Here is a 24,110-nt window from a genome sequence, read left to right as displayed (position 1 = left end):
CAAAGCCACACGATTAAATGGAAACAAAAAAGTAGGGAGAGAGAAAGGTACAGCTAACCAAACATGAGAGATGTTTCTTTCCAGCTCCAGATTTAAGATCTCAAGCCGGACAAAGCCAGGAATGCCTGAAAGCATTGTTCCCAGCAAGGAGAATTTAATTACATGAAGTTGCTTGAGGAACGGACAGGGCAAGCTAAGCCAGAGCTGCACAGTATTATCTTTCCTACAGGCTTTGGGAAAGGGGCTCGTGCCAGGGAATGGCTGTTAATTTAAAAGAAAACACTGCAGGCTTTTACAGTTTTATAGTTAAATAAACTATTAACAGGTTTGATTTCAAATATTTACAACCAAGTTACAGTAAAATCCCGCTGAAACTCCCAAATTCATTGCTTAACATGCATCCATTATAGCTATTTCTTCTCCACAGAGAGTAGCAGTGAAACACTGCAGTTATTTAGACGCATTAGGATCTAAAGCACACAAGTGCACTTGCTGCTGTGCAAACAAACAGCAAGATGAAAAGCGAAGTGGTCCAAAGGCGGCTGGGGTATTAACAAGGCAGGGTCCTTCCGTAACAACTTCAGAGCGGGAGGCCTCGCAGTAACAGAATCGAGCACGTGCTAGCTGATACAACCCGGGAGCAGCCCAACGACCTGATCAGCTTCCCACTCACAATCTCCCCGTTTCGCTGTATTTTGCACCGCGTTTCAAAGGGAAGCCAAGCCCTTTCCTGCTCACCCGGAGCGCTTCCCAGCCCGGCACGGAAGCCTGCGCGCGGGTTTCGCTATGAGTTACTCTCCTCTGTGAGCCGCCGCGGTGCAAAAGACAGCGGTGACATTTGCTGTACCAAAGCACCAATGTAGCTGAGAGCCACGAGTATATCCAAAGCTGTTTGAGCCTGTTTAAACTAGAGTCTATCCCAAGTCGCTGGCAATGTATTTCAGAAGAAATTCACAACTCTCCAAAGAGAGCTGAAATATTTTAAGTTTTCTCCATTGTGAATCAACTGCTTCCCTGCATCAGAAGCGTTAAGGTACTTTTTTTATAGCCTGAAATCTTTAATGAAAAGATTGGGAAAGGGAAACCGTTTCCCTGTCTCATGTGTTGTTTGAAGCACATTATGCCCCCAGACCTAAACAAGATTTAGATTTCCATAGCCCTTGTCTCATAACTTTAGTCCCACTGAACTCAAATTGAGTTATTTCACAGAATAACAGGCCAGTCATCTTCATCAATAGTGAAACCTGTTTATTGCTATATCAGTGTTCAAGGCCCTTCATGTGAACTCAAAACCAGTGGTTTTATTTACCTCTTACTTGCCTTGTTGAGAAAGTCCTTACTAGAAAATAGTGGTGACAAATCTCTCATGAGAAATTCTTGGGAAATCTTGGGTGATTTCCAAGTATCCTCTGTATTTACAACCACAGTTTTAAAAGAAAACAAACTCTTAAGTGAATGGGCAAAACTATCAGTAGGGCTTAGCTTCTGAGTACCAAGAGTAAAACACAGCCTTCCCTTCAGAGCAGTTCTGAAAATTCAAGCTCTTCCTCCTTAAGTAGGAAATGAGACTTTTAGAAAAACTAGACAATTTATTTAGGAGGGTAAGCAGAAAATACTACATTTAGAAATCTGGCCCTACAATTTTTGATTCAGTGCCAAGACAATTCATATTGCAAGAGGTAGGACTCTGCATTAGGCTCCAAATTACAAGTTAAACCAAATAAAACTTTTCTCCTAGAACATTAAGACAGGCAAGTCAACCAGTGCAGTCAACCACAATGTGTTAATAACGACCATTCGTGTAAATCCATTCCTAGTTAACCACTTCAAACACAAAAATCTAAGAAGCATTATTGTTTTTTTCCCTCATTGTCCCCAAATCCTGAGCTCTGCATGAAAAAATACACATATACCATTTGGAGTTACAGCCTTGCGTATGTTCAATGGCAATGCAAGCCATGGTAAAGAACCCGAAAAACTCCCTCCCTGGCACACGACGCACCTCTCTTCACGACCTCGTGGCACCAAGACGCATGTGAAATGCAGGCAAAGATCCCCAAGTTGGCACCCTGGGAAACAGCCAGACGAGGTGAGCAACAACCACCAGAGCTCCTTCCTCGGAGACACACTGGATGACTGACCTTAACTTCTTCCTCTTCCCTTCCCTCAATACTCCCCGGCACAAGCGCCTGGCATATCCCACAACAACATGAAGTGACTAGTCACCTCCTGCTGTGACCAAAACCACTGATAATGACGCTGCATCCTCGGGGCATTTGCTGTGGAATGGGAAACTTTGCCCAAAAGAGAACGGCAGAGGAGGGAAGCAGATCCAGGCTGACAGGCTGCTCTCCTGACCTGAGCTCCCTCGGCAGCCAGGGCATCTCGCTGACCCCCTCGATCGAGCGTTTCATTGATTTGCTGGCAGCAACGAGGGCCAGCAGAAAGGCTCCCTCCTGATGGCCACACGGGTTACACAGATGCCATCACCGGCGCCCTCCCTGCTCTTCAGTGACACACGGACAAGGCCTGGATCTGAGCAGCTTCACGTGCCGAGCCCAGCAGAGCCACAACTCCCCTGCGGGAGCAAAGCCACCACCCGTCCCCGCGCACAGGCAAACTGCACCCCTGCCAGGCCCGCGGGATGCAGCGGGATTTACACGGCAGGGTTGGGGAAAGGCGCTGCCGTTTTGCCAAGGCCAACGGGGCATCCGCGTGCGGACGAGGAGAGCGAGGCAGGGCTCGGACCCAGAGACGCACGAGCCGCCCCTGCAGGACGGGCTGAGCGTGCAGCCGTGCCAGCTGCTGGGGACGGCGGCCCCGCGCTCCCCGGGGCCAGGCCAGCCCGCGGAGCCGCCGCAGATTGCGAAACGCTCCGCTCTAGAGGACAGCTACCGGGATGTTAAAAATACCCCCTGAAAACCAAGGATGTGGAAATCCAAGCGAGCTGCTTCTGTTGTGGACAGTGAAGCAGTAGCATGCACTTAGGGAAAAAAAAAAAAAAAAAAAAAAAAAAAGTGGGGGAAAAAAAAATCCCCCGCAAGATTTGACGACTGGTTTATGACTAGAGCACCAAGCTGCACGTTAAAAGGGCTGCCTTTTCTCTATGCTTGAGATGCTCTGTATAGAGCAGTGCCTCTCAGCTCCTGCACTCAGGGGGAGGAGAGGCCTCGCTCTGCGAGGAGCTGCCAGTAGCCCCGAGGAGAAGCTGCCCGTTACGTAACTCCCACCCACCCGGAGCCCGGCCTGCCGCACACACCAGGGTTTGCTCTGCTCACTTGGAACTGCCGTGTTTTGTTTCAAATGAAAGAGGCAGCCCGGCTGTTTCAAAGATGCTGTAATTACTCCGCATGTCCAAAAAACGCAGTCCATTTAATTAAGTACCTACATCTAAATTTAGCAAGTCTAATTTAGCCACTCGAGTTCAAGTGTGTGGACTCTGGTGCACCTACAATACATATGCTCACAAATATGCGAGCGCCAAGGCGAACTTTTCGGGAGGCTGAAGGCTGGGTACGCGGTCGGTTGCCTCCTGCGCTGCAGCCCGCTCTTCCTTTTCCTAGGGAGGGCACCACAAACTGGTAACCAACGCTTTGATTCTCCAGCCGATGCTTTTCCCCCGTTGTAACTGTCATCTAAAGTCATGAACGTATCATAAATGATCCTGCAATGCCTTGCATTATACATTTATGCTAAGTTATTATCAATACAGCTTATATACAGGGCATTACCTATGTAATATATATTTATTGTTCCTCTGCTCAGAAGTTCTATTGATTTCTTCCCCATCAAACGCACGCTACTTGACTGCAAACTACTAGGTTTACAATGGGATTATACACTGGCTTTTCTTACCCTACCTTAAAACCCCACTTTTCTTTTTATACCTGATAGCTCACAGTTACAGTGAGAGCACAGACTTTCTCTCACCCCATTAAATAATACTGGAGAGAGATTAAAAAAAGAGATATCTTTCATTTGGTTCAAAAATATGGAGAAAACAAACATCCCCTGAGGCTCCAATGCAGAACCTGATGCTTAACCTTAATAAGATTTAAGCATATGTCTTAAGTTAAGCATATATCGTAGCACTTTAGGTGACTTACATGTGCTTAAATCTCATGGAAGTTAAGCACATGCTTAAGCACTCTTTTGAATCAAAGGCTCTGCCAGACAGACTCTAAGATTTAACAGTAGTGTCTTCTGGCAACATCCGTGCTGCTCAGCTGTTGGAAATCACCGACTTGCCCCTCGTCAGCAGCAAAGGTAACTGTGCCCTACACCAGTTACCCCAGCTTGCAGTTTGCCATATTAGCTGAAACCCCCTTGAAATTCCCCGTTTTCTGGCCACGTGGTGTCAAAGCAGTAGAAGCTCTAACTAGCGTAGCTGAGCTCAGGAGGAGCCATCTCCAGAGATGCACACAGCGGCAAAGGTTTGGTGTTCCTCTTGAATTCTCAAATCCATAAGCCTGGTAAGCTATTTTGGCCCCCAGCCATTCAGGGTAATAATAGTAATAAATGATAGGAGAATGGAAGCATTAAAAACAGTGCCTGCTTGGCTGGGCATCATTCCAAACTATTGCCTGCTTGGCGAGGGAAGTGAATCTGCAACTCAGGATGGCAGTTCAGGTGTGGTTTTTCTGATGGAGCTGCAATGCAACACGCACCAAGCCCGCGCTGGCACCAGCATTGCTGGCAAAACGTGGGGTTTGGTAAGGCAAAACTTGGGGAGACTGAATGTGAAGGATCAAAAACCTTGCATACGCACACACATACAACACACGCCCACGCTGGAGAACTGCTCTCACCACCTGGCTGCTGGTCCAGATCAGGAAAAAAGGCTGATTTCCAGGCTCCTGTGCTGCTCTTAAGCAGCAAAGGCTGAAATCAATGCCAAGAGAGCAGCGTGCTTGCCAGCAACACAGCGTCACCCAAAAGTAGGGAGAGAAGCAAAACACCGCAACCCCCTTCACCCTCCCCAGCCTCCTGCTACCCAGGAATGAAAAGGGAAGAGAGAATAGTGGTCAGGTAACATCAACATGAGATGCCACAGGCAGTCACCAGATTTTCTTTCAGCTGCTTACCAGTGTGGCTCCTTTTATGTACCATTAGCACATTGGGCCCAATGCAAACCATGCCACAGACGTCACATTTCAGTTTACCATTCGGAAGCCGGATTCCTCCCTCACTCGAGAGCTCCTGGATCTTTCTGTTATCCATCATCTCGTTATTGTCAGCAAGGGGCTCTTCCAGGCTGCTTCCTTCATCAAGAGCCCTGATCTCATCTTCCTGACACAGGGGCTTCCTGTCAGATTCCTCATCACTTTGCATTTCTAGCTTTACTGAATTTGCTGAAATAAAAAACAATAATAATTAAAAATGTATATTTCCTAAGTTTCCAACTGCTAACAACATGACAAATTTTGACTGGTACTGGTACTTGAAGCACAGTCTAGAGCTCGAAGTTACATGAGGGCCTTGCTGCAGTGAGGGCAGCGCATTCACAAGTTACACATGAATCCTCTCTCAAAGCCTATTCCCCCCCCCTTTCCTATTCCCTGTTCTATTTTACAGCTAAGAAATTAAGGCTGGCTGATGCAGAGATCTGCTGAAAGTTGCAGAGCTTACACCGCAGGCTTGAGTACTGAATACTGATCTGCTTTTCAACCTGAAGCACAAAAATCCTCTTCCTTTCAAGGAGCCACCAAAGTCAAAAGAGCAGAGTGCATCAGTTGGATGTGATTTCTCCCCCTCCTCGATCTCTCCTGCCTTGTGTTAGGGCACGGGACCACGGAAGTCTTCCAAAGCAACGGCTCTGCGTTAGCACAGCCAGGGCACAGGAACAAGCCCACTTCCCAAGCAAGACTGTGCGGGATGCCTGGCCCTAGGGAAGCTTGTGGGCCGAGCCAGACCTCCCCAAAACGCCACGCTCACACAGAGGAGCTTCCCCGTGGAGCGGAGCGAGTCTCTGCTCAAGCCTCTGCTGCTTCTTTGCTTCTGATTCACGTAAACGGGACATTGCCAAGGCAAGCAGAGCCGAGGTGAGATGTAACCTGCTGGATTACTCACATGGGCAAGCCAAACACCACAGCGCAAAATCTTTCAGATGGGCCCGTTCAGCCTGACAGGCTCACCGCAGGCTCGCACGATCCCTAGGTCTCAGCCCAAGTCTTCTACAACTAGCAAGAGCTTGTGGGATCAGCAAAGCTCCTTAAAGAAAAATAAACACAGCTTTTTCACACAGTGCTCTCAGCACGGGACACTAGTGACCAGGCACCCACATCTCAGTGCTTTGACGGCTGGTGGGAGCTGCTGCAAGGGCTGTCGCAGTGTCACGCTCCCCATCCATACAGTCGGCCAGAAGACAAGCCCACGTGTCTGTTTCCATAAGCCTTGATCCTGCTGATGGGTTTTAAAGGGAGGCGATTCAGCCTTCATATCTAAGCAGTCTTTGACCTCTGCACTAAGGCCATGAGCCCGAGCGCTGCTCACAGCGGCGGATTTGGATCGGGAATGCGCGCGGGTGCCCTGCGCTCCTCGGGGGGCTCCCTTGACGAGCCCAGAGAGCTGCAAGGGTCTGTGTCCCATCACGGCGAGACACGCGGGCCCCAACAGCTAAAACCAGGAGAGCTGACCCTATTACACACACTGCTCCCGAGTTGCAACGAGGGTACAAAGGCACCAGAGACCAATCAAGGGCGAGAGGCTGCTTTGCTCCCACTCTTGGCCGAGCACAGGAAGGAGAGCGCTATTACAGCGAAGCCCGTCGCGAGCAAGGACAGATCACAGCAGACTAATATCAGCACAGGCTCTGCCATCAAAACGTTTTGTTAGTACAAAACATCCCAGCACTTCATTTATAGAAGGGAATTGATATATTGTTGCCACAGAGATGCATTTATTGTTAAAAAAGGAAACGACGGCACACAGGGAGCTCAACTGAGACTTGGCCACAGCCTGTGCGGAGGGGACAGCTGTACTGTCCTCGGGGCAAGCCGGCTGCTTCCACCTACACGCAACGCGGCGGGAAGAGCGCTGGGCTCCAGGGACCGCGCTTGGCTCCTCCGTGCTAACCCCAGGACTCAGAGTTCACGCTAGGAAACACACACAGAAAAACCACCCCTCCCACCCAAACCTTGTCATAAAAAGCTCTAATTTTTGCATGATTCTACCCTCCCAAAAAGCGCAAAATGCAGTTTTCTAAATAGTTTGCTCTGCAAGGTAACCACCACCTCAATGAGGTGGAGAAGAAAGGCAGAACTTGGCCAGCAGGAGGGTGTTTGCATGGGCACGGCCCCATGAGGGAGATAAATAGGAGGGTCTAGAGGACACTCATTACTCCATGCCATGGAGCGTGTGTTCTCCACGTTCCCCAGGCCTGGCCCTGCGGAAGCTCACGAAGTAACGTGGCATTTGCTGCCAAGCCTACGAGTGCTGCGGCAGGGGCACGATGCTCCTCATAGCCAGGGAGAGGGACCTTTGGCAGAGGACTCTCTAAAAGGGAGGAAGCGCAGGAGCTCTGCCAGCTTTGTGTGTTGGAAGCAAGAAAACCAAGGCCCTAGGCCCACAGCCCTGCGCACAAAACATGCCTGAGATTTAGGAACAATTTTAGAGCTGAAGAATGACAGTTCTCTCTAATAATAGCAGCCTTTGAGGGTATTTAGCAAGTCTGAGAGTGGAGCCTAAACAAATGGTTTGCAGTCTGCAGAAGGATTCAATACGCTTGGCCACACGATTAACTACAGCAGGGACAGGAATAGAGCTCTGCTCTCCTCATGTACAACCCTCGCTCTCTACCACAAGACTGTGCATTCTCCTTGCACAGTAATGCACAAAATACCCCAAAAACCTCACACCAATTGTGTCTATTTACAGATACTTGCAAGAGAGAAAGCAAGTGTTTGCACTCCACATGTCTCTTGACATTACTTGCATAATTTTCTGTCTCACCCGCTTTGACATGGAGTAACAAACCCTAGACTGGGATGAATGCAGAGCACTCCTACGTCCCCGTCAGGTCCACGCACCTTAGGTTGCTGAGCACCTATAAAAGCCAGGGTGTAAGAGCTCACGCGTGCCCAGCAACGTTTCAGCCACCCTGTGCCGTCGGGCAGGTTGTTGATCCCCTGCCCTTCCCTCACCCTTCCCCGGGCACCACAGCAGCCTCCGCCGCTCTCGTTGCTGCGCAGAGGTTCCCTCCGGCTGAGACGCTTGCAGGTCTCCAAGGAGGGGAACGCGGGTGCTGCAGGGATCGCCTCGGCTCTGCGGAGCGGGCACCTCCGCAGCCTTACATCAGCCGGCTGTACGCGCGGGGCCTACGCGGCAGCCCGCGCACGAGCACGCGCTGGGGTTACACGCGGTTTATTTGCTCCGTTCTCAGCTGGCCCTTGAAACTACAGTCGTTTTGTGGAACTCTCCGTTTCCACCTGCCGCCACAGGCTCGGAGAGGATAATGAACTTTGCTACAAAGAGAAGAGGAGGGTTAAGGGATGTTTGTGGCCATCCTTCCTCTTGTGCTCACACACTTGCTCAAAGCGGCAGGTTTTCTCATTCCTTGGCAAAGCAAAGCATAAATAAGTAAATGGATTTTTTTTTCTTTTTTTTAAGTTTTTGGCACTTCCTCTCTTAAAAAAAAAAAAAAAAAAGAGAGAGAGAGATAGCAGGGATAAACTGCAACCCAGAATACTGCAAAAGCAAGAACTCGAAGTCACACATTTCCCCCCGATAATGCAAATGCCCTCCCCTTTTTCCCACTCCGTATCATATGGCACCTCCTGCCCATACCAGCACCTTGTGGGAGAAGGAGGTTGGCAGCCGCAAAGCTTCTACCTATGCACGAGAAGCTAATGGGACACATTTAATAGACCACACGGCAATTTTTCTTCCCTTCCTTCTCCATAGCACCAACCAACCGATCCTGAATCACACTTTATTCTGAGTAGCCAAATTGAAAACAATTATTGTTAATGCCTCATAAGTGCTAATTAATCTGCAATTCCCTATTAAACAGCATTTTGGCAAGTCTTCAGCACCAAAATATTTTCTTCACCCACAGATTAGAGATGCTACAAACCAGAAGATGGATGATCCGCCATAGAAAAATATGCCCAGGATTTTGTCCTCTGTCACAGAAATTTGTTTCCGTCAAAAGTGACACACGAGAAAAAAAAAAAACCCTCATGCTTTGCCGAGCGACATGATGGGCTGGAAAGTATGGCCCACTACTTGATTTTTTTTGTGGGGGGGAAAAGCAAGTTTGAGCACAATTCTCACCCCTTTAGGCAGGGGTGGTGGGGCGGGCAGCGGGGCCGTGCCGCTCCGTCTCCTCCGCCGTCTGCCCTCCCGGGTCATGGCTTATTTGGTCTGTGGCCTCGCAGAGCCAGGCTGGCTGCTGTCGCCGAGGGTTTGTGGTCTCCGGCTGGAGGTCGGCTTTTCCTGGCAGCAGCGCCGCACCGCCGCGCTCTTCCCGTTGCCCCGGGAGCGAGCGCGGCCCTCAGCCCTCCCTGCCCCTTCCCTGCTCCTCTCCCCGCGGCGGCTGGGAATGCCGAGCACTGCCCGGGTTGCACAGACTCATCCTTGAGGAGGCAAAATCCGAACCCGCCGCCCCCGAAGAGCCTTGAGGTGGCTCTGTGGGCGAACGCGGCCAAGGACGTTTGCTGTCAATGCGGACGCATGGCCGAAAGCGGGGGGCAGACGGCATGGTGGCTCTCCAGGATCCACGGACAGGTTCCCCATCAAAAAAACACTATAACGCAGCATCCAGAGTCCTATTTACCTCAGAGTTTCCACACATGCAAAGAAGTTAGGAATATTTAACTGCCTTTTGGGAAAGCGAGACCGAGCTGTAACTACAGCAACACGGCGACAGGCAGCCACAGCACAACCTCCTGCACAACATCCTGCCAATGGTCACTGACACCGGCTATTTTAATCACAAACTTCTCCTAGGCACTGGATTAATGACACAGCTAATTGCCAGCTAAAGACAAATACAAAATGAAGCAAATTCCTCCAAGTGTGGAACCCGGGTACCTAGTTGCTGTACTGCAGCGCTGGGGTGCAGGCCCTGTTTTCCACACTAGTAAAAGCACCTGGCAGTGCTGAGCAGAAGACCTTAATGCTGAGAGCTGGGCCAGCAAAGGGACAGTGTTTGGTAAAACCCGTCGCGGGTGTTGAGGAGAGTGAGACCATTCCTGACCCAACGATTTTGAAGCCCCAAGGTGAGGAGAGCCAAGCGGAGCCAAGGCTGGGGCACTGCCTCTTGTTTGCTTGAAGAGCTCTCTGAGAGCAGAAAGGGTCCTTGAGGAGGGTGTTTACAGCACTCCACAAGTGTACAGAGCCTCTACTGCAAGTTTAAACACACTTTGCTCCCGGAGCAATGCAAAGGGTCCTGGTGAAATGAAACTCCACCTCCGTGTTTTTTGTTGATGGTGTTGATGTTGATGGCTCGTAACTCATGAGACTTTTCAAATTTTTTTTTGGTTAATTCAGGAGTTATTAAATGTGTAAACATTTAATCTTACCCTTTTAAAAACGCATGAGTGTGAGGGGTGCGAATGCCAGCTGGGCAGAGGCAAAACCGAGTGAGGAATCTGCTCTATGGTTACCTCAGAGCCACAGCAGGAGACAACATCACTTAGCAAAAGGGTCGGCATTAAAAAGCAAATTGACTGGAAACTACGTTCAGCTCCCGAGAAACGAGCCGGCCTCTCCTCTCTTTGATACCTTGGTGCAAAAATTGCCAAGACGCGTAGGCAGGATGCTGAGGAACACGGAAAGCCAGGTCAGCTCAGCGGTACCCGTACGAATCAGCTTCTTCAGGTTATATAACCTGATGAAAAAGGGAATAGTTTTTTAAATGACACCTAAGCCCAGCACCACCTGAACAGCAATTTAATGGAAACTCTTTCAGTTTGGGGTTAGAAAGGTGTATTTCCAGACTGCTGGTGCTGCTGGCACAGACTGAAGCTTTCTGGAGGTTCAGAGAGAAGCAAAACTCTGTCTGCATGGAACAAATGAGGGTGAATGTCACCTGCCAAGGAAGGGGAATTACCCAACTCTTTTGTCAAGTCAAGTGAAAAAAAAGCCTAAACGCGGCCTTTTACATCACCCATGGACATCCCCAATGCTGGGTGTCAAACCTCTCCATCACAAGTTGCTGAGGAGGAAGCTTTTGGCCACTGAGAGTCTTAGGTGGTGACATCATGCTGTCACATTGACTTCTGCAGAAGTATGTCCTTTCCTAACAGATACATCAAGGCAAACACTTTATAGCTAGTCCTAAAAAAGAGGAGAAAAAGAAAGTGATTTAGAGGTGCTGTGCAGAGGTCTTCTCTGCATGCTCCCAATGGGATTCTTCAAGCAAGCCCACACAAAGTGGTTAATACTCCAGAAATGCAGTGAGGACTGATCAGCTTATTTAGACATGCCTAAAAATTTTAGTTCTCACATTGAAGAATCTCAGTTTAAGCCTACTTCCTCTGAAATTTATTCAAACTCTTGCTAAATGCCACGGAATACTTATTTTGTGTCCTCTTCTGGTGTTGTGTCGGGAGCGTAGACCAACAGGTCTCTTGTACCCAAGTTCAATTTCAACTGCAACAGCCCTAGACGACAGCTTAACACCATCTTCAGCTGGGTTTCAGGTGACTAACCGCAGTTGCTGGACCCCTGTTCCCTACCCCTAACCCTGCTGATCCTTTCTACTAGTGGGCCTGGGTGGAAAACTAATCCAACTGGAAACCAACCCTCCCGAGGAATCTCAACCATTTTGTGCTGGATCGGGCCCCTGACCTGTCTGAGCTGTCACAAGAAGTGCGGTGTTGAAACAAGTGGGGGTCAGGGGAGGACGGAGACACAGCACCTGCATTCAGACCAGCTTGGGCTGATGTGCAAAGGCACCCTCAATTTCACGGAATACCTTCAGTAGCAACATTTTTAAAATACCGGGCTTTTTCTCCCGACCCAGGTGTCCATTGCCAGGCACAAGGAATGAGGACTGCGGTAGAGAAACCTGTGGAACAACTTCTATGCTGAAAAGACTATACAAGCTTATACAAATATTCAAACTGAAAGGAGCAGTTACAATTGGAAGGGCTCTGATTTAAGCAAACAATGTCTCAAGTGCAGCATTAAGACCTGACATATCTGCTCTATCACAGGATGAAATTCTGGGCTGGGTTTGAAAAGCCTGCTAAGGTCCAAGGGCTGAGACAGCAAATAAGGATTTGCCCCACATGGCTAGAGTTTAGGACCGACTGTTTGTTCAGCACAAATCAGCCACCATGTACCTCCATCCAGCAATAGCTGGACCTCTACATGGAACACGTATGATTGCTCAATGTTGCAGGATCCCTCTCCAGAAGAACCTCAGGCCATATTTCAATCACAAATGCATGCATGTAATTTGTATTTACTTGAGCAAGAGCCATATATTCATATCCCAGGGTAAGAAAAGAAGTTCTGATGATCCATCCTCCCCCTGTACTTACAGAGTAATTAGGGTGCAATACGAATTGGGTTCAACATAATACAAAGCTGCTGCCCTGTCTACAGGTACAAGGCAGAGCTTCCTCACCTGAACATTCCTCTGCTCACGGGGAACATCAGAACTTCGTTGAGCAAAAGAGGAGCAGAAGGAAGAGGCACCTGCCTCCGAGCGGCTGTGCCTTTCATGGATGCTCAAGGCCAGGCAAGACTAATATCTATTAGGCTTGCAGCCACGGCTGATGTTTCTCCAAGGCCAAATAATTGGGATATATATATTTTTTTTCCCCTGCTGGTAGTGTTTTGGCAGGGTGAGAGGGAGAAAGTTTTTTCCTCTTCCTCTCTTCTTTTCTAGCATGGAACATAATTACTTTGGACAAACTTCACCTAGCAAGCGCTGTGCCCTCGTGCAATCCGCGGTGCCCCTCGCCGTCTCTCCTGCTCTCCTCCTGCCGCACATCGGCATCACGGACAATTTCTGCCTTTGTCTCAATGGCTTTAGGTTTGTGCAGGGAAGGGCAGAGACAACCCTGGTTTACAGTAAGACCTTATTTTTTTCACTGGTTCAAAGTTTAAGGCGGGAGCAGAAGAAACATTTACTCATTGAGCAGTGACACAACAGCCACCTCTGCGCGGACCTGCTCCGAGGCTGCTGCAAGCTCTGTACTGGACCCAACGCTGGAAACTTTTATTGGAATATGCTGACAAACTGTAGCTATGTGCAGACTGTCTCTTTCCTCTTAAAAGAAAGTGAATTATAAGATCCATTTAAGTGACCGAAGCTCAGTGCTCCTGTTCTCAAATCTGCTCCTTAAAAAGTGCACGACTTTCTAAAATGCCTTCCGACATCCACACAGAGCACTAATTACATCAGCAACAATTATTTCATTTATAAAGAACTTGTCATCAAGAATTGGCATTATATTTGAAAATACACCTGACTAAATTCTTTGAAGCATATGGAACAATGACTCTCTGGGTTTGAACCAAGCATTTCTATCTGTATTTTCCATCTTTGCCATTGCAATTTCAGTACTAGACATGTTATCTTATGTGTAATGAAAGCCTCTCATTTTATTTTATTTTTTTTACCCTCTGCACCATTCATAGCTTTCAGAAAAAGATTTATTTATTTTTAATTATCTAAACTCTAACTCACCTAAACGCAACCTGACCTAGCTGTGTTCTCCTCCTATAAGGGAGGCCCCTTCTCTTACTCATCAACCCTTGGAAAATTATAGGATAAGCTCCTGTCACTAAAATATTTTCTTTGTCACTAAATTGCAGAAAGGAGATTAAGAGAGAAACCTGCTCCTTGTCTACATGTGTGTGACTCAAAGCCCTGTCGGCACCTCAGGAGGTGACTGAGGGAAGGGAACGGGCAGATCCCCTGGGTGCAGCAACACTCCTGCAAAATCCAGGGGAACTAGATCCCCTTGCAGCTTGGGGCCCTCTCAATGTTTGGGTGCATGACTTCTTACCACGTATTTCATAAAGTCATTACTGTATTAGCCCCCATTTTGATTAAAAAAAAAAAAAAAAAACTTTGTCTCACCATAGCATGACTAGAAAAAAGTTTAATGAAAACTCCTGAAAGGCAACAGCAAATGCTGAGCTCTGCCAGCACAGTGCTGCTTTGAGACTTTTTTTTTTTTTTAATATGAACGAAATAAGAAAGTGCATTTCCCTTACATTTTCCTCTTTAGTAGCCAATGGGCACAGGACTTAGGGATCTGGGATGCCGAGAGCCACATCCCCAGTTCCGACACCCCAGCGGTACCGAACATCGCGCACCCAGGCTAGGCTCCGAGCACCCAGCTGCCTTGCACCCGAAGATGCTCATCAGGAACTATTCCCAGAACCAGAACCTCGACTGGAAGCTGTATCACAAGGATGGCAAAATCTGATATGGTCCCTTTGCTTTTCCAAATACAAAAGAAAAAAAACTCAAATTATACTATTTTCTATCTTCCTTCCTCTTTCAAAAGCCGTTTCAAGAATCTCAATCTGTTTAAGCCCAAACTTAATGTACTAAAAATGGGGGGAAGGGCATCTATGGTGCCTCATTCCCACAACTTAAAACGCACCAGCTATTAAAGCAGCAAGATATTTAAATGACTATTCATTCTGATTTTTTTTATTTTTTTTTTAAGAAATGCTAGGCTTTCACCTGTATCATTATTATGTAGGCAGTGACAGATGGCAATGGAAAAATATAAAATAACTCTTAGAGTATTAACTTTTTTTCAGTACCGTATGTGTCAGATTCTTTAGCATAAATAAATGGCATTACACAGTCTCATTAAATCTATACATCTGTGTAGTAACTTGCAATTTATGGATATTTTCTGACACAATGTTCAAACCAACAGGTTTAGCTCACATGTTTCTTTTCTCACCATGCCGTCTCTAAGTCACCAAAAAAGCAAACAAAAGCAAAACCCTACAGTAAATATTCCCGAAGAATTCAAAGAGAAGATTTGCTATTCATCATCTACACGTATTTAAGAGAATGGGAAAGAAAGAGGGTGGTGGGATCGTGGAAAGCAGGGGCAAGAGAGAGGTGGCAAGCCAAACAGATCATTAGATATATAAAAGCCCACATAGCGCGCAGGTAAAAGAGCGGCTCTTCAGTCTGAATTAAAGCAACGACAAGGACAGAGATGGAGCAGGAATATCTTCTTGCTGTCAGCGACCTGGTAACTCAACATGAGCGCCCTGCCCACCACGGCCCCGCGCTCCTAGCGCAGAGGTGGCAGCTCCGGCGCCTCGGAGCTGCTCGCTCGGCATCCGGCGTCACCTCCAAAACAGCCCCGGGTGGCAAGGAGGGCTCCTCGCTCAACGCCAAGCTGCATCTTGCACCCTTCACGGATGCAACACATTCCCACTGGAAATCTGAAGTCTGGCAAGAGCAACAACTTCAACCTTTTGTCTCCTTTGGTAAAGGATCTGCTGGAAGCTATTTATGCACTGGCTCCTTTCCTCTAGGAGGAGCTGGTATCTCTGCCTATAATTAAGACTGCTTGACACTTCCTACGATAAGGCCCTGTTTTTTACTTGCTTACCCCTTTGCCAGAACCAATTTAGTCTGAATTTTTAGGCATTATTTGAATTTTTGTGTGCAAAATCACAATCAAAACAGTTCAAGTGGTTCTGACGAGGTTGGAGAAAACAACATCCCTCGTTCTTGTGCTCACACAAGTCGATCCATGACCAGCAGCAGGAACAAAACCTGCTTTCCTGCCCATTGGTACCACAGCCCCTCCTACGCGCTCTTTCCTTGCAGGAAACCCAGTTCGGCCAAACAGAACGACTCACCTCCGAGCTCAACCTGCCTGGCTCTGGTTTTCAGGATGGGCCATGTGCATTTAAAAATGATTACTCACTGCAATGAAAAGTTTTTTTTTAAAAAAAAAAAGGAGAGAGAGAGAGAGAGGAAAGAATTTGGCATCCTAAGAGCCTCACTTACTCTTTAAAGTGCATAATTCCATCACTGTACTGTACATAGCACACAATCTCCGAGGAGTAATTATCCATGGATTGGAAGCCAGTGTGAATATACACGCAGGCAGTCAATATGATGTTGTGCTTGCTGCCGCTGATGCCTTTTTTTTTTTTTTTTAATCAATTTTAATTGTTGTGGATCTATTTCGGCTAATAAAAGAGAGTGAACCGATTCTGGTCGGATAGATTTCTGGATACGGAAAATGAGTGAGCAAAACATGTGAAAGTACTTACTGTATTACCAGAAATATTTATAAATGGCTCTTCCCTCCCTCAGCTGGCAGAATATCAAAGCACCGAGGAAGCAGCACGGATGGCTTTTGAAGGGATGGAGAAAGCAGAAGTCCCCTCCTTCATCGTCAACCTGGGAAAGCAGCACCACGGGGCTCCATCAGAAGCCCAGACTGGAACCGCTCTAACAGTAAAACCTCCCCCCTTGTCAAAGGGCTAACCTTATTCTCAGCACAAACTGCATTAGAAAGGATAACAAATGAGCCTCTGTAGGGAGAAAAAAAAAATCATCGTCTCTATTGGATTATGACAAAATCTGAACAGAGGCTCAAGGTTTTTGTAATCCAGATGAGATCTCCAGGACGAGGAGTCATTCCAACCAAGCACCATCGTACTTGATGAGTACTTGACACAGAGAGGCCGAGGCCAAGCCCTACCTAGACTCTTTGGGCCTGGCAGCAGTGCAGCCTCCTCTCTGAGGCACTCATCACCGCAGGACACCAGGCACATTCACACGAGCAATACAACATGGGGAAATAAGTACATTTTCCAACAAGAACCAGAACCAGCCACACCAATTCCCAAGTTAGAAACGCCTGGGGGTCCTGAATCAGTGCGATACTTAAGCAATCGCCGGTCCTCAACGTCAAAGTCAACCGGACTTTGGTACATGCACAGCTAATTACATGAATTCATCGTTGGGCCGAGCAGGCATGTCCCAGCTCACAAAAGCAATGAAAGGACATGGGGCAGGAAGAACGAAAAGCCTTGAGGAAAGGATTAGTAGTGTCACAAGTTAAACATCTCCTCCCTGATGACATACAGGATCGGGTCAACACCACCGCAGCATGAAGGCAGAAATGGTAACCGACTCCTTCAACTATGGCACGGAGTATCATTTAAGATAACAAACAAGGGATACTAATGTACAATAACTGATATTTTAATACCTTTCCTATACATAAGAGGGTTGGGATTTTTCAGTGTTTGATTGCACATCATTTCTATTCCAGATCCCCTCCATGGCTGTTTTAACTTACCTAGCAGATTTAGGGGGAAGAAATAATGACACGTTTCTCTACAATCAGCCTCTGAAACCTTGCAACTCTTGCTTTACAGTTATAAAAATCATAATCTAGGAGGGCTATAACCTAATAGTGATACGCTGACATTAAGTCTACTGAATTACAACAAATAACAGGGAAGGACCCGAGTGATAACTCTACCCTATTAGTTTTATAATAATTAATAGGCATTTGGTGATAACATGAATGCATCTCAGTTAAACTGCACATGGATACCTGCTACTGGTTATGACCAGCCTTGGTCTTTATAAAAATAATCACAAAACGCATTATTCTTAAAATTGTCTTAAGCCACACTAAATATCCAAGTTCCTCAGATGATTATGTCTTCTCCTAAGTACAGGAAATATCAAGAATTTACAGTAGGTCATTTTGGTACGCTCGCTCACAGCGAGCAGAAAGCAGTTCAGTGCCTGCTGAAATAATTGCCAGCCAAGGAAGAGATAAAGATATAAAACAAATTTATTGGCTGTCTAGCAGACTTTACATTCAATTTGCTCTTGTCACATTCTTACCAAGCGTATGTGCCTGCGCAATTCCAGTTGCAAAGGTTACGACCAGCACCTTGTCAGATTCAACTATCTCGGTGCCAAATTTCATCGGGGGGGTTCAGAAGAGCAGTATGTATAGCCCCAGGTAGGACATATAATTTTATATATCACATGCAAGGCTTCATTTATCTGCTTTGTGTGCACAGTGAATCCATTGATTTCCTTTAATGTTCCCAAACACTCACAGCCACCGTTATTCACGCATATATGCTCGACACTTCTTGCACAAAGTGACTTGTTCATATAGGCAATTCCTTGTTACTACCTGGTCGACAAGTTTCTGGCGTGGGGCTTTGGGATCACTGGCTTCCTTAAAGATATTATCAACATGGGATTCTCCCTCTTGGGGAAGAATAAAGCATCCACTGTGCGGCCGAGTCTGAAACGTCTCAAGCTCAGATTTGTTTTAGACAGCCGTATCCTGCACATGGAGCTAGAATATTCCAAACCCAACTCGCAGTCCTGTCGGGAGCCATACAGAGAAAAGGGGGCTTGCATTGACTACTGGCTGGAGAAAAAAAGAGGGATAAATAATCATATGGATCAAGCAGAAATAGAAAGCGTTCATTTTCTGCTATTGAAATAATTTGAGTTGACTCAAAATATTTACTTGACCTAAAATAAAATGAAATCATTAGGAGTTGTGTAACCCCCTATTTCACCTGCTGCCCCCTTTGAACTAAAATGGATCATTTTGAAACAAAGATGGGAAAGCTTTCTACTTTCAAGCATCAAAAGCCACCTCCATGTTACCAGAGCATTTTTTCCCCCAATGTTTTCATCACTCTTGCCTCAGATTTCACCTTGATCCTGCGCACAAGATGCCTAGGTATTATATCTTTATAAATCCAATTTATAAGCGTCTGCCACTTTTACCTGGGCCTTAAATTTCCACTGCAAGTTAGTTAAGGCACTTTTCATAACCCCTACTTGGCATTAATTTGCATCTTTGGTTCCCTATTCACACATTTAAACTAGAAACTAAGCTTTCTTGCAACTCGGTTCATCTACAAAATTGACATTTCAATTTCCTACCTTAAGGGGATTCGAGGACAATAAATTGATTCCTGTTTGAGAGATTCTCAGGTGCTGAAGTCAATGGAGGCAGAAACAAAGGCAAAGCGTTGGTGTAAGGGGTAGCCACTGCTCAGAGGAAATCCAGGATTTGTGAAGAAAGCGCCTTCTCCATCAGAGGCAAGATACAGCTGTTTGCAAAGAAACTTTCACCGTTTTCACCTTGGTATTTGGTCTCAGCAGACTGCATCTTTCATGAGCCTCTCTGAAAACAAGCTCTGTAAAATTGTACATTTGGGAAGTTCTGTAGTGCTGGGATCAACGAAGCTCAGGCAGAAAAACTTGGTCCTTAAATTTGAGTAACAACTAAAGTGAAACACAGGTTGCAAGGAAAAGAAAGAGCATCAGGACTTTGCACAAAAGGGAAACTGTTCAAGCGAGCAGGGAAGAACCTTCAAATGCTGAAGTCTGTTAACATGTCCATGCCAGCGGAGTTGTCTTTCACAAAGACCATATCACATGCTGTTGATTCCATGACTCATTATTTCCAATATTAGATGAGCGTAAAGAAAATTACGGCTGGACATTACTCTAAGAAGGAAAACTAGTTTGTGTCACTGCAACAAGTTTTTCTTATATTGAAGATAGGGATTTTAAAAAAAAACACATTCTGGCTGTTTACTTAAGGCAAAACTTGAAATGAGTAGCAATTTGGAAAGAAAAAAAGTAAAAACATGTATCTACTAGAATAGTATCTACTTCAAAGGACATGGAAAAAAAATCCTACCTAGTATATACTACACTTGATTTTCTCCCTCAGCAGTTAAACACAGGGTATGACTAGCACTGCCTGGAAAAGGGGGGAGTTATTTCACAGAATGTCAAGGCTTTCACTGAGAAAAATCAGAGCGATGTGAGCAAGGTCCAGCAGAGTAGAAAATCCTACCCCCTTTGGGGTCTACAGAGAAGGTTCAAGCACTTGCTCAGACTGATTAAACCCCAGCTTTCTGCACTGCTTTATCTTCTAAACTATGTGATGGCTGGCAAGGGTGTTGATTGCACATTTGTTTTCATTAGAAATTCCACGTGGATTTTAAAAACCTTAGTTTGTGGTAAATCAAGACTTGCCCACATGTGCAAGAAGTTCAGGAAAAAAAAAAAAAAAAAAAAAACACTTCTCTGAACAGTTTCCTACCCTCTGTAGCAGTGAGACTAGGAAGAAGGCACTTCTGGATAAAAAGGTGCATGTGGGCACGTACACATTTGTGCTGGGCAGGCTGCGCACTCTTCAGCTTGAGCTGGGTTGTTCTTGCTTGAAAAACACCCCAGCACCCTGGACCCACCGAAACCCTGCGTGTCCCATAGCCCAGCACCACAGGTTTTGAGGAGGAAATGCTTACTTTGCTTTATTTGGCATTCTGTTCTGCAGTGCCCCACTACCACCTAGAGAAAGGCTGCCATGGATGTTCTCAGGGAGGGCTCAAGACGCAAGCCCTGAAAAGCTGCCGGTTATTTTCTCCAGTGCTAACAAGAATGATGGCTCACGGGTTGTTTCCACCACATCTTCATTGGATGACCAGAGATTTTATGTGCAGGGAAGAGCATTGATAACCCCTCAACACCAAATATCCCTGGGTGCCAGTGGCTCGAGCAAGCACCAGGACTGAACAGAGCTGATGTAACCCAGGGGCTACCAACCTTTCAAGAATATTAGGTAGGGCCATTCCTCGAACAGACTAAATGACACACTTGGCCAAACAGTCCAATCTCTACAAACCAGCAAATGGGATTATAACCCTCATTTTGAAGAAAGAGAAGGGGAAACCCTCAGCCTTCTTACAAAGGCAGTGAGCTTTCTGCATTCCTGACCGCTCCCATGCCGAGGGGACGTGGCTCCTCGCTGAGCTCCGGCTCTGGTGATCCTCACCAAAGCCAAGATGTACACAGGTTGGCTCTCCTTTCTTTCCACTGGCTGCCGGAACAAGCCAGGGAGCCTGTAAGGCCCTAGGGCCTTAAGCACTTACCTCGGCAAAATGATACTTTACAGACCCTTCTAGAGCGCTTTAAGGGCCGCATAAAGGAGCTCTGCGCTGGGTGGCGCAGAGCACAGCGAGACAGGGGAGTTTGGAAACGTCAAGCAGATCAAATGCCCTGCTCAGAAGCAGGGCGTGCTAACGCGCTCAACCCGGAGCCGAAAGCTAGTTGAAAGACTAGAATAACACAGGGTGGGAGGGGAAGGTGGATGCGCTCACCCACAGCCAAGAGCAGCTTGATTCGAGCGCTGCAGCATGACAACCCTGCACTGCAAATACCCAGGGAAAGGCGGATTCGCAGCCTGCGCTGGCGGCCGGAGGTTGCGGCGTCACGAGGCGCGTGGGCCGTGGGGCTCCAGCGAGCCAAGCAGGGCACCGAGCAGGGGACAGGGCACCCGTGGCACCCTGCCCACCTGCACACCCTGCCCTGTCCCGTGTCCCGCTCCGTCCCGCAGCGGCCGCCGGGCACAGCCGCATCTCACCGCCACGGCGGGGACCAGCTGCCCTCTCCTGCTACCAGCAGGGACAGGCTGTATCTGCAGACCCCCACAGAACACAATTTGGCCCAAGATGTTAAAGGGTTATTTTAAGGAATGCCCTTTTTTTTTTTTTTTATCCCCCTCTCCATTTGTTTGTTTTGGAATTGATACCAGGAAAAAAATATGTAGCTAGGAAACAGAATACATAACTGCCTGAGGTGATGTACAAGAAGTTTCTTCGCATTCTCTGACTTTTTCCTGGTTAAAACCAGTTTGCCTGGGGATGGGCCAGCTAAGTTTCGGCTTCTCCTGCTTTCCCAGCCTCCTGGACTAACGTGACCTTCATCAACTCAACACAGCAACTGGCTCCAGCTAACAAAATCCAACGCATGTAGGCACTTGTCCCCCTAGTCCTCAAGGGTAGAGAAACAAGGATGTGTTTGTTCCCAAACTGTCCTTGCCGTTTCCAAGCCTTATCCTTGCACAACAGATGCTATCGAGACTGCTTATTGCTGGTCAAAGGCTGCAGCAATTTCTTAGGAAAAAAGCAACAAAAAACAAACCCAAAACACACACACACTCCGCACCCTCTCTACTTTCTGTGTATTAATATTCAGCTCTCCTTTAATGAGCTGTGGATGCAGCGAGGGAGCTTCCTGCAAAGTAGTTTACAACAAATGACACATCCCTGGTAGCCAGATCTATACTTGTCTTGGCTGAGCATGGGAGGAATATTTAACTAGGGAGAATATGGACTTATCCCAGCTTGAAAACAAAATAACAACAGAAAGGCTCAAAAGAGCAGCTGTCTGGACAAAGTCAGAGGGACCTGGGGGAAGAGATCTGGTCTGCCTGCAAAATGACATATCTGGAGATAGCGCAGAGATATTGGGGAATGCGCTGAAGATAACAGGCTGGCCTCACCTTTATTTATTCAAACTTTCCATGTTTTCAGCCGAAATTCCACGCAGAAATGTCCAGCAGCTATTGCCAGCAGAGAGCAGGACACTACCAGGAGCCAGAGAGATGTTTTACCTCTCGGCACTGCAGAATTAAGAGACCGACATCCACGAGCTCCACTCAGCCCTGAGCGACGGCCTCGCCTCGGAGCCAAACCCCCGCTACGAGATCACGGCACGTGCAGCTCATGCACTTATGGGCAGGGAATCCCTGACCAACATCCAGCGGGTGCACGACACGATGACAGGAAAGGGAGTCGGAGCAGGTATTTTGGGAAGTGTTTTAGATTTGTTTGAAAAAGCCTAGTATGACCAGAAAAAGGTGCATTTCCCCCTTGCATCTGCTTCTGCTTAAAAGAACAACTATCAAACACATGGTATTTTTCACTGAGCATTTTGATCTTTTTGTTCTAGATGCTTTTCAGACTTTCCCACATTGCCTCTTAAAAAGAAAAAGAAAATACACTAATAAAATAAGAGAAAACCCTATAAAGTCTCCAGACTAAATAACCAAAGCAGAGATGGGCAATGGGAGATGACGGAGGAAAAACGTACGAGTTAAGGGTTGGATAATAAGTGTTAGGGTTTTAATGTAGTTGCCGAGTTCAGTTTGTCATATCTGCATAGTAAGCAGAGAACAGGGAAATGAAAATTCGTTTGACACTTGCAAAATTTAATAACCAGTCCTCAGAACTTCGATTCCTGGTAAGGATGCTAGGCACCACAGTAATACCAGAAAGAATAATAATAATAAAAAGTAATCAGATTTGTGCAGCAGTTGCCTGGTAGTTGAGACACCCACCCACAGCACTCCGAAACCATCGCATCTCTTCAGCTTCACAAAGAGGGAGCAGCGGTGTCACCCTCTCCTCCCCTCGCCCTGCTCTAGTGCAGCTACCAGGGCACGTACGAAGTCTCTGTTATTTGAACAAAGGGAGAATTCTTCGTCATTTTAATCCCCTGTTTAATTTCAGACAGAATCATCTGGTGCTGTGTGTATTTAAGCAAACACCTCATTACGGTGCATACGAGCTCCTCTAGCAGAAGGCATTCTGGTTGATGCTACAAAGATCATCACTGTTATGAGCAAATAGTATATCAAAACAACCACTGTTATTTAAAGTTACCAATATGAGACATGCCTTCACGATACTCAAATTCCAGAATGGTTTTGTGCACGCATTTCGCACTGTCTTCGTCCCTCCCCATGGCAAGTTTAGCTACCACCTCACCATTTAGTGCTTCAAGGGCCAATTTATGCCACCTAGCTCTCCACACCTAACAGCGAGCGAGCCAAGTCCCAGCTAGCACTGTCTAGGATCCCTGTGAAGTCAAGCCAAATAAATAACCATCGCTACCAGAGGGCAAATAATTCATCCCACCTCTTCTGGGAGAAGAGCATTTCTGGAGGTGTCTACAGAGCAAGATGAAGTGATTAGTTCAGACTAGACATTGAGCTTCTAGATGGCTGGAGCTGCCCAAGATGAGCCTCACACGGAGAGAATCTGCAGAGCTTTGCGCAAAAAACGTTTGCAGAAAAAAATTGCTTGCTGTTTTAACTGACGCCTTTTATTACTAAGGTTAAGCAAATATCATCCCTAGAGCTGGTTACCCTCACCAGATAGTAGACAGCATTGAATCGCATGGCTGTGCATTCCCCATTCCTGTGCAGGAGTCTTAAAGATCTTTCTCCCTCCCATGCCTCTGTTCTACTTTCTTTCCTATTTCCCTCCGTCAATAATCCTTAAAGAATATGATTCACCCCATC

The 24,110-nt window shown here is 46.9% G+C and overlaps 1 protein-coding gene across 3 annotated transcripts in view; it reads right to left on the bottom strand.

The window, feature by feature from the left end:
• The window catches only part of IKZF2 (IKAROS family zinc finger 2), a 96,539-nt gene that overhangs the window by 37,607 nt on the left and 34,822 nt on the right, over positions 1-24,110 (bottom strand). For 2 of the 3 annotated variants that reach the window (XM_010211870.2, XM_088523698.1), the window contains one exon: positions 5,085-5,351. In XM_010211870.2, coding sequence (XP_010210172.1) covers positions 5,085-5,351 — 267 coding nt within the window. The remainder of the gene's footprint in view (positions 1-5,084; positions 5,352-24,110) is intronic. The other variant, XM_010211861.2, reaches the window with a different exon arrangement.

Source organism: Tinamus guttatus, unplaced genomic scaffold, assembly GCF_059628265.1.
Source record: "Tinamus guttatus ecotype Peru unplaced genomic scaffold, ASM5962826v1 Tinamus_guttatus_pri_ptg000197l, whole genome shotgun sequence".
Lineage (NCBI taxonomy): Eukaryota > Metazoa > Chordata > Aves > Tinamiformes > Tinamidae > Tinamus > Tinamus guttatus.
Note: the sequence above shows the minus strand (reverse complement) of the source record. Positions and strands in the feature narration are given on the sequence as shown.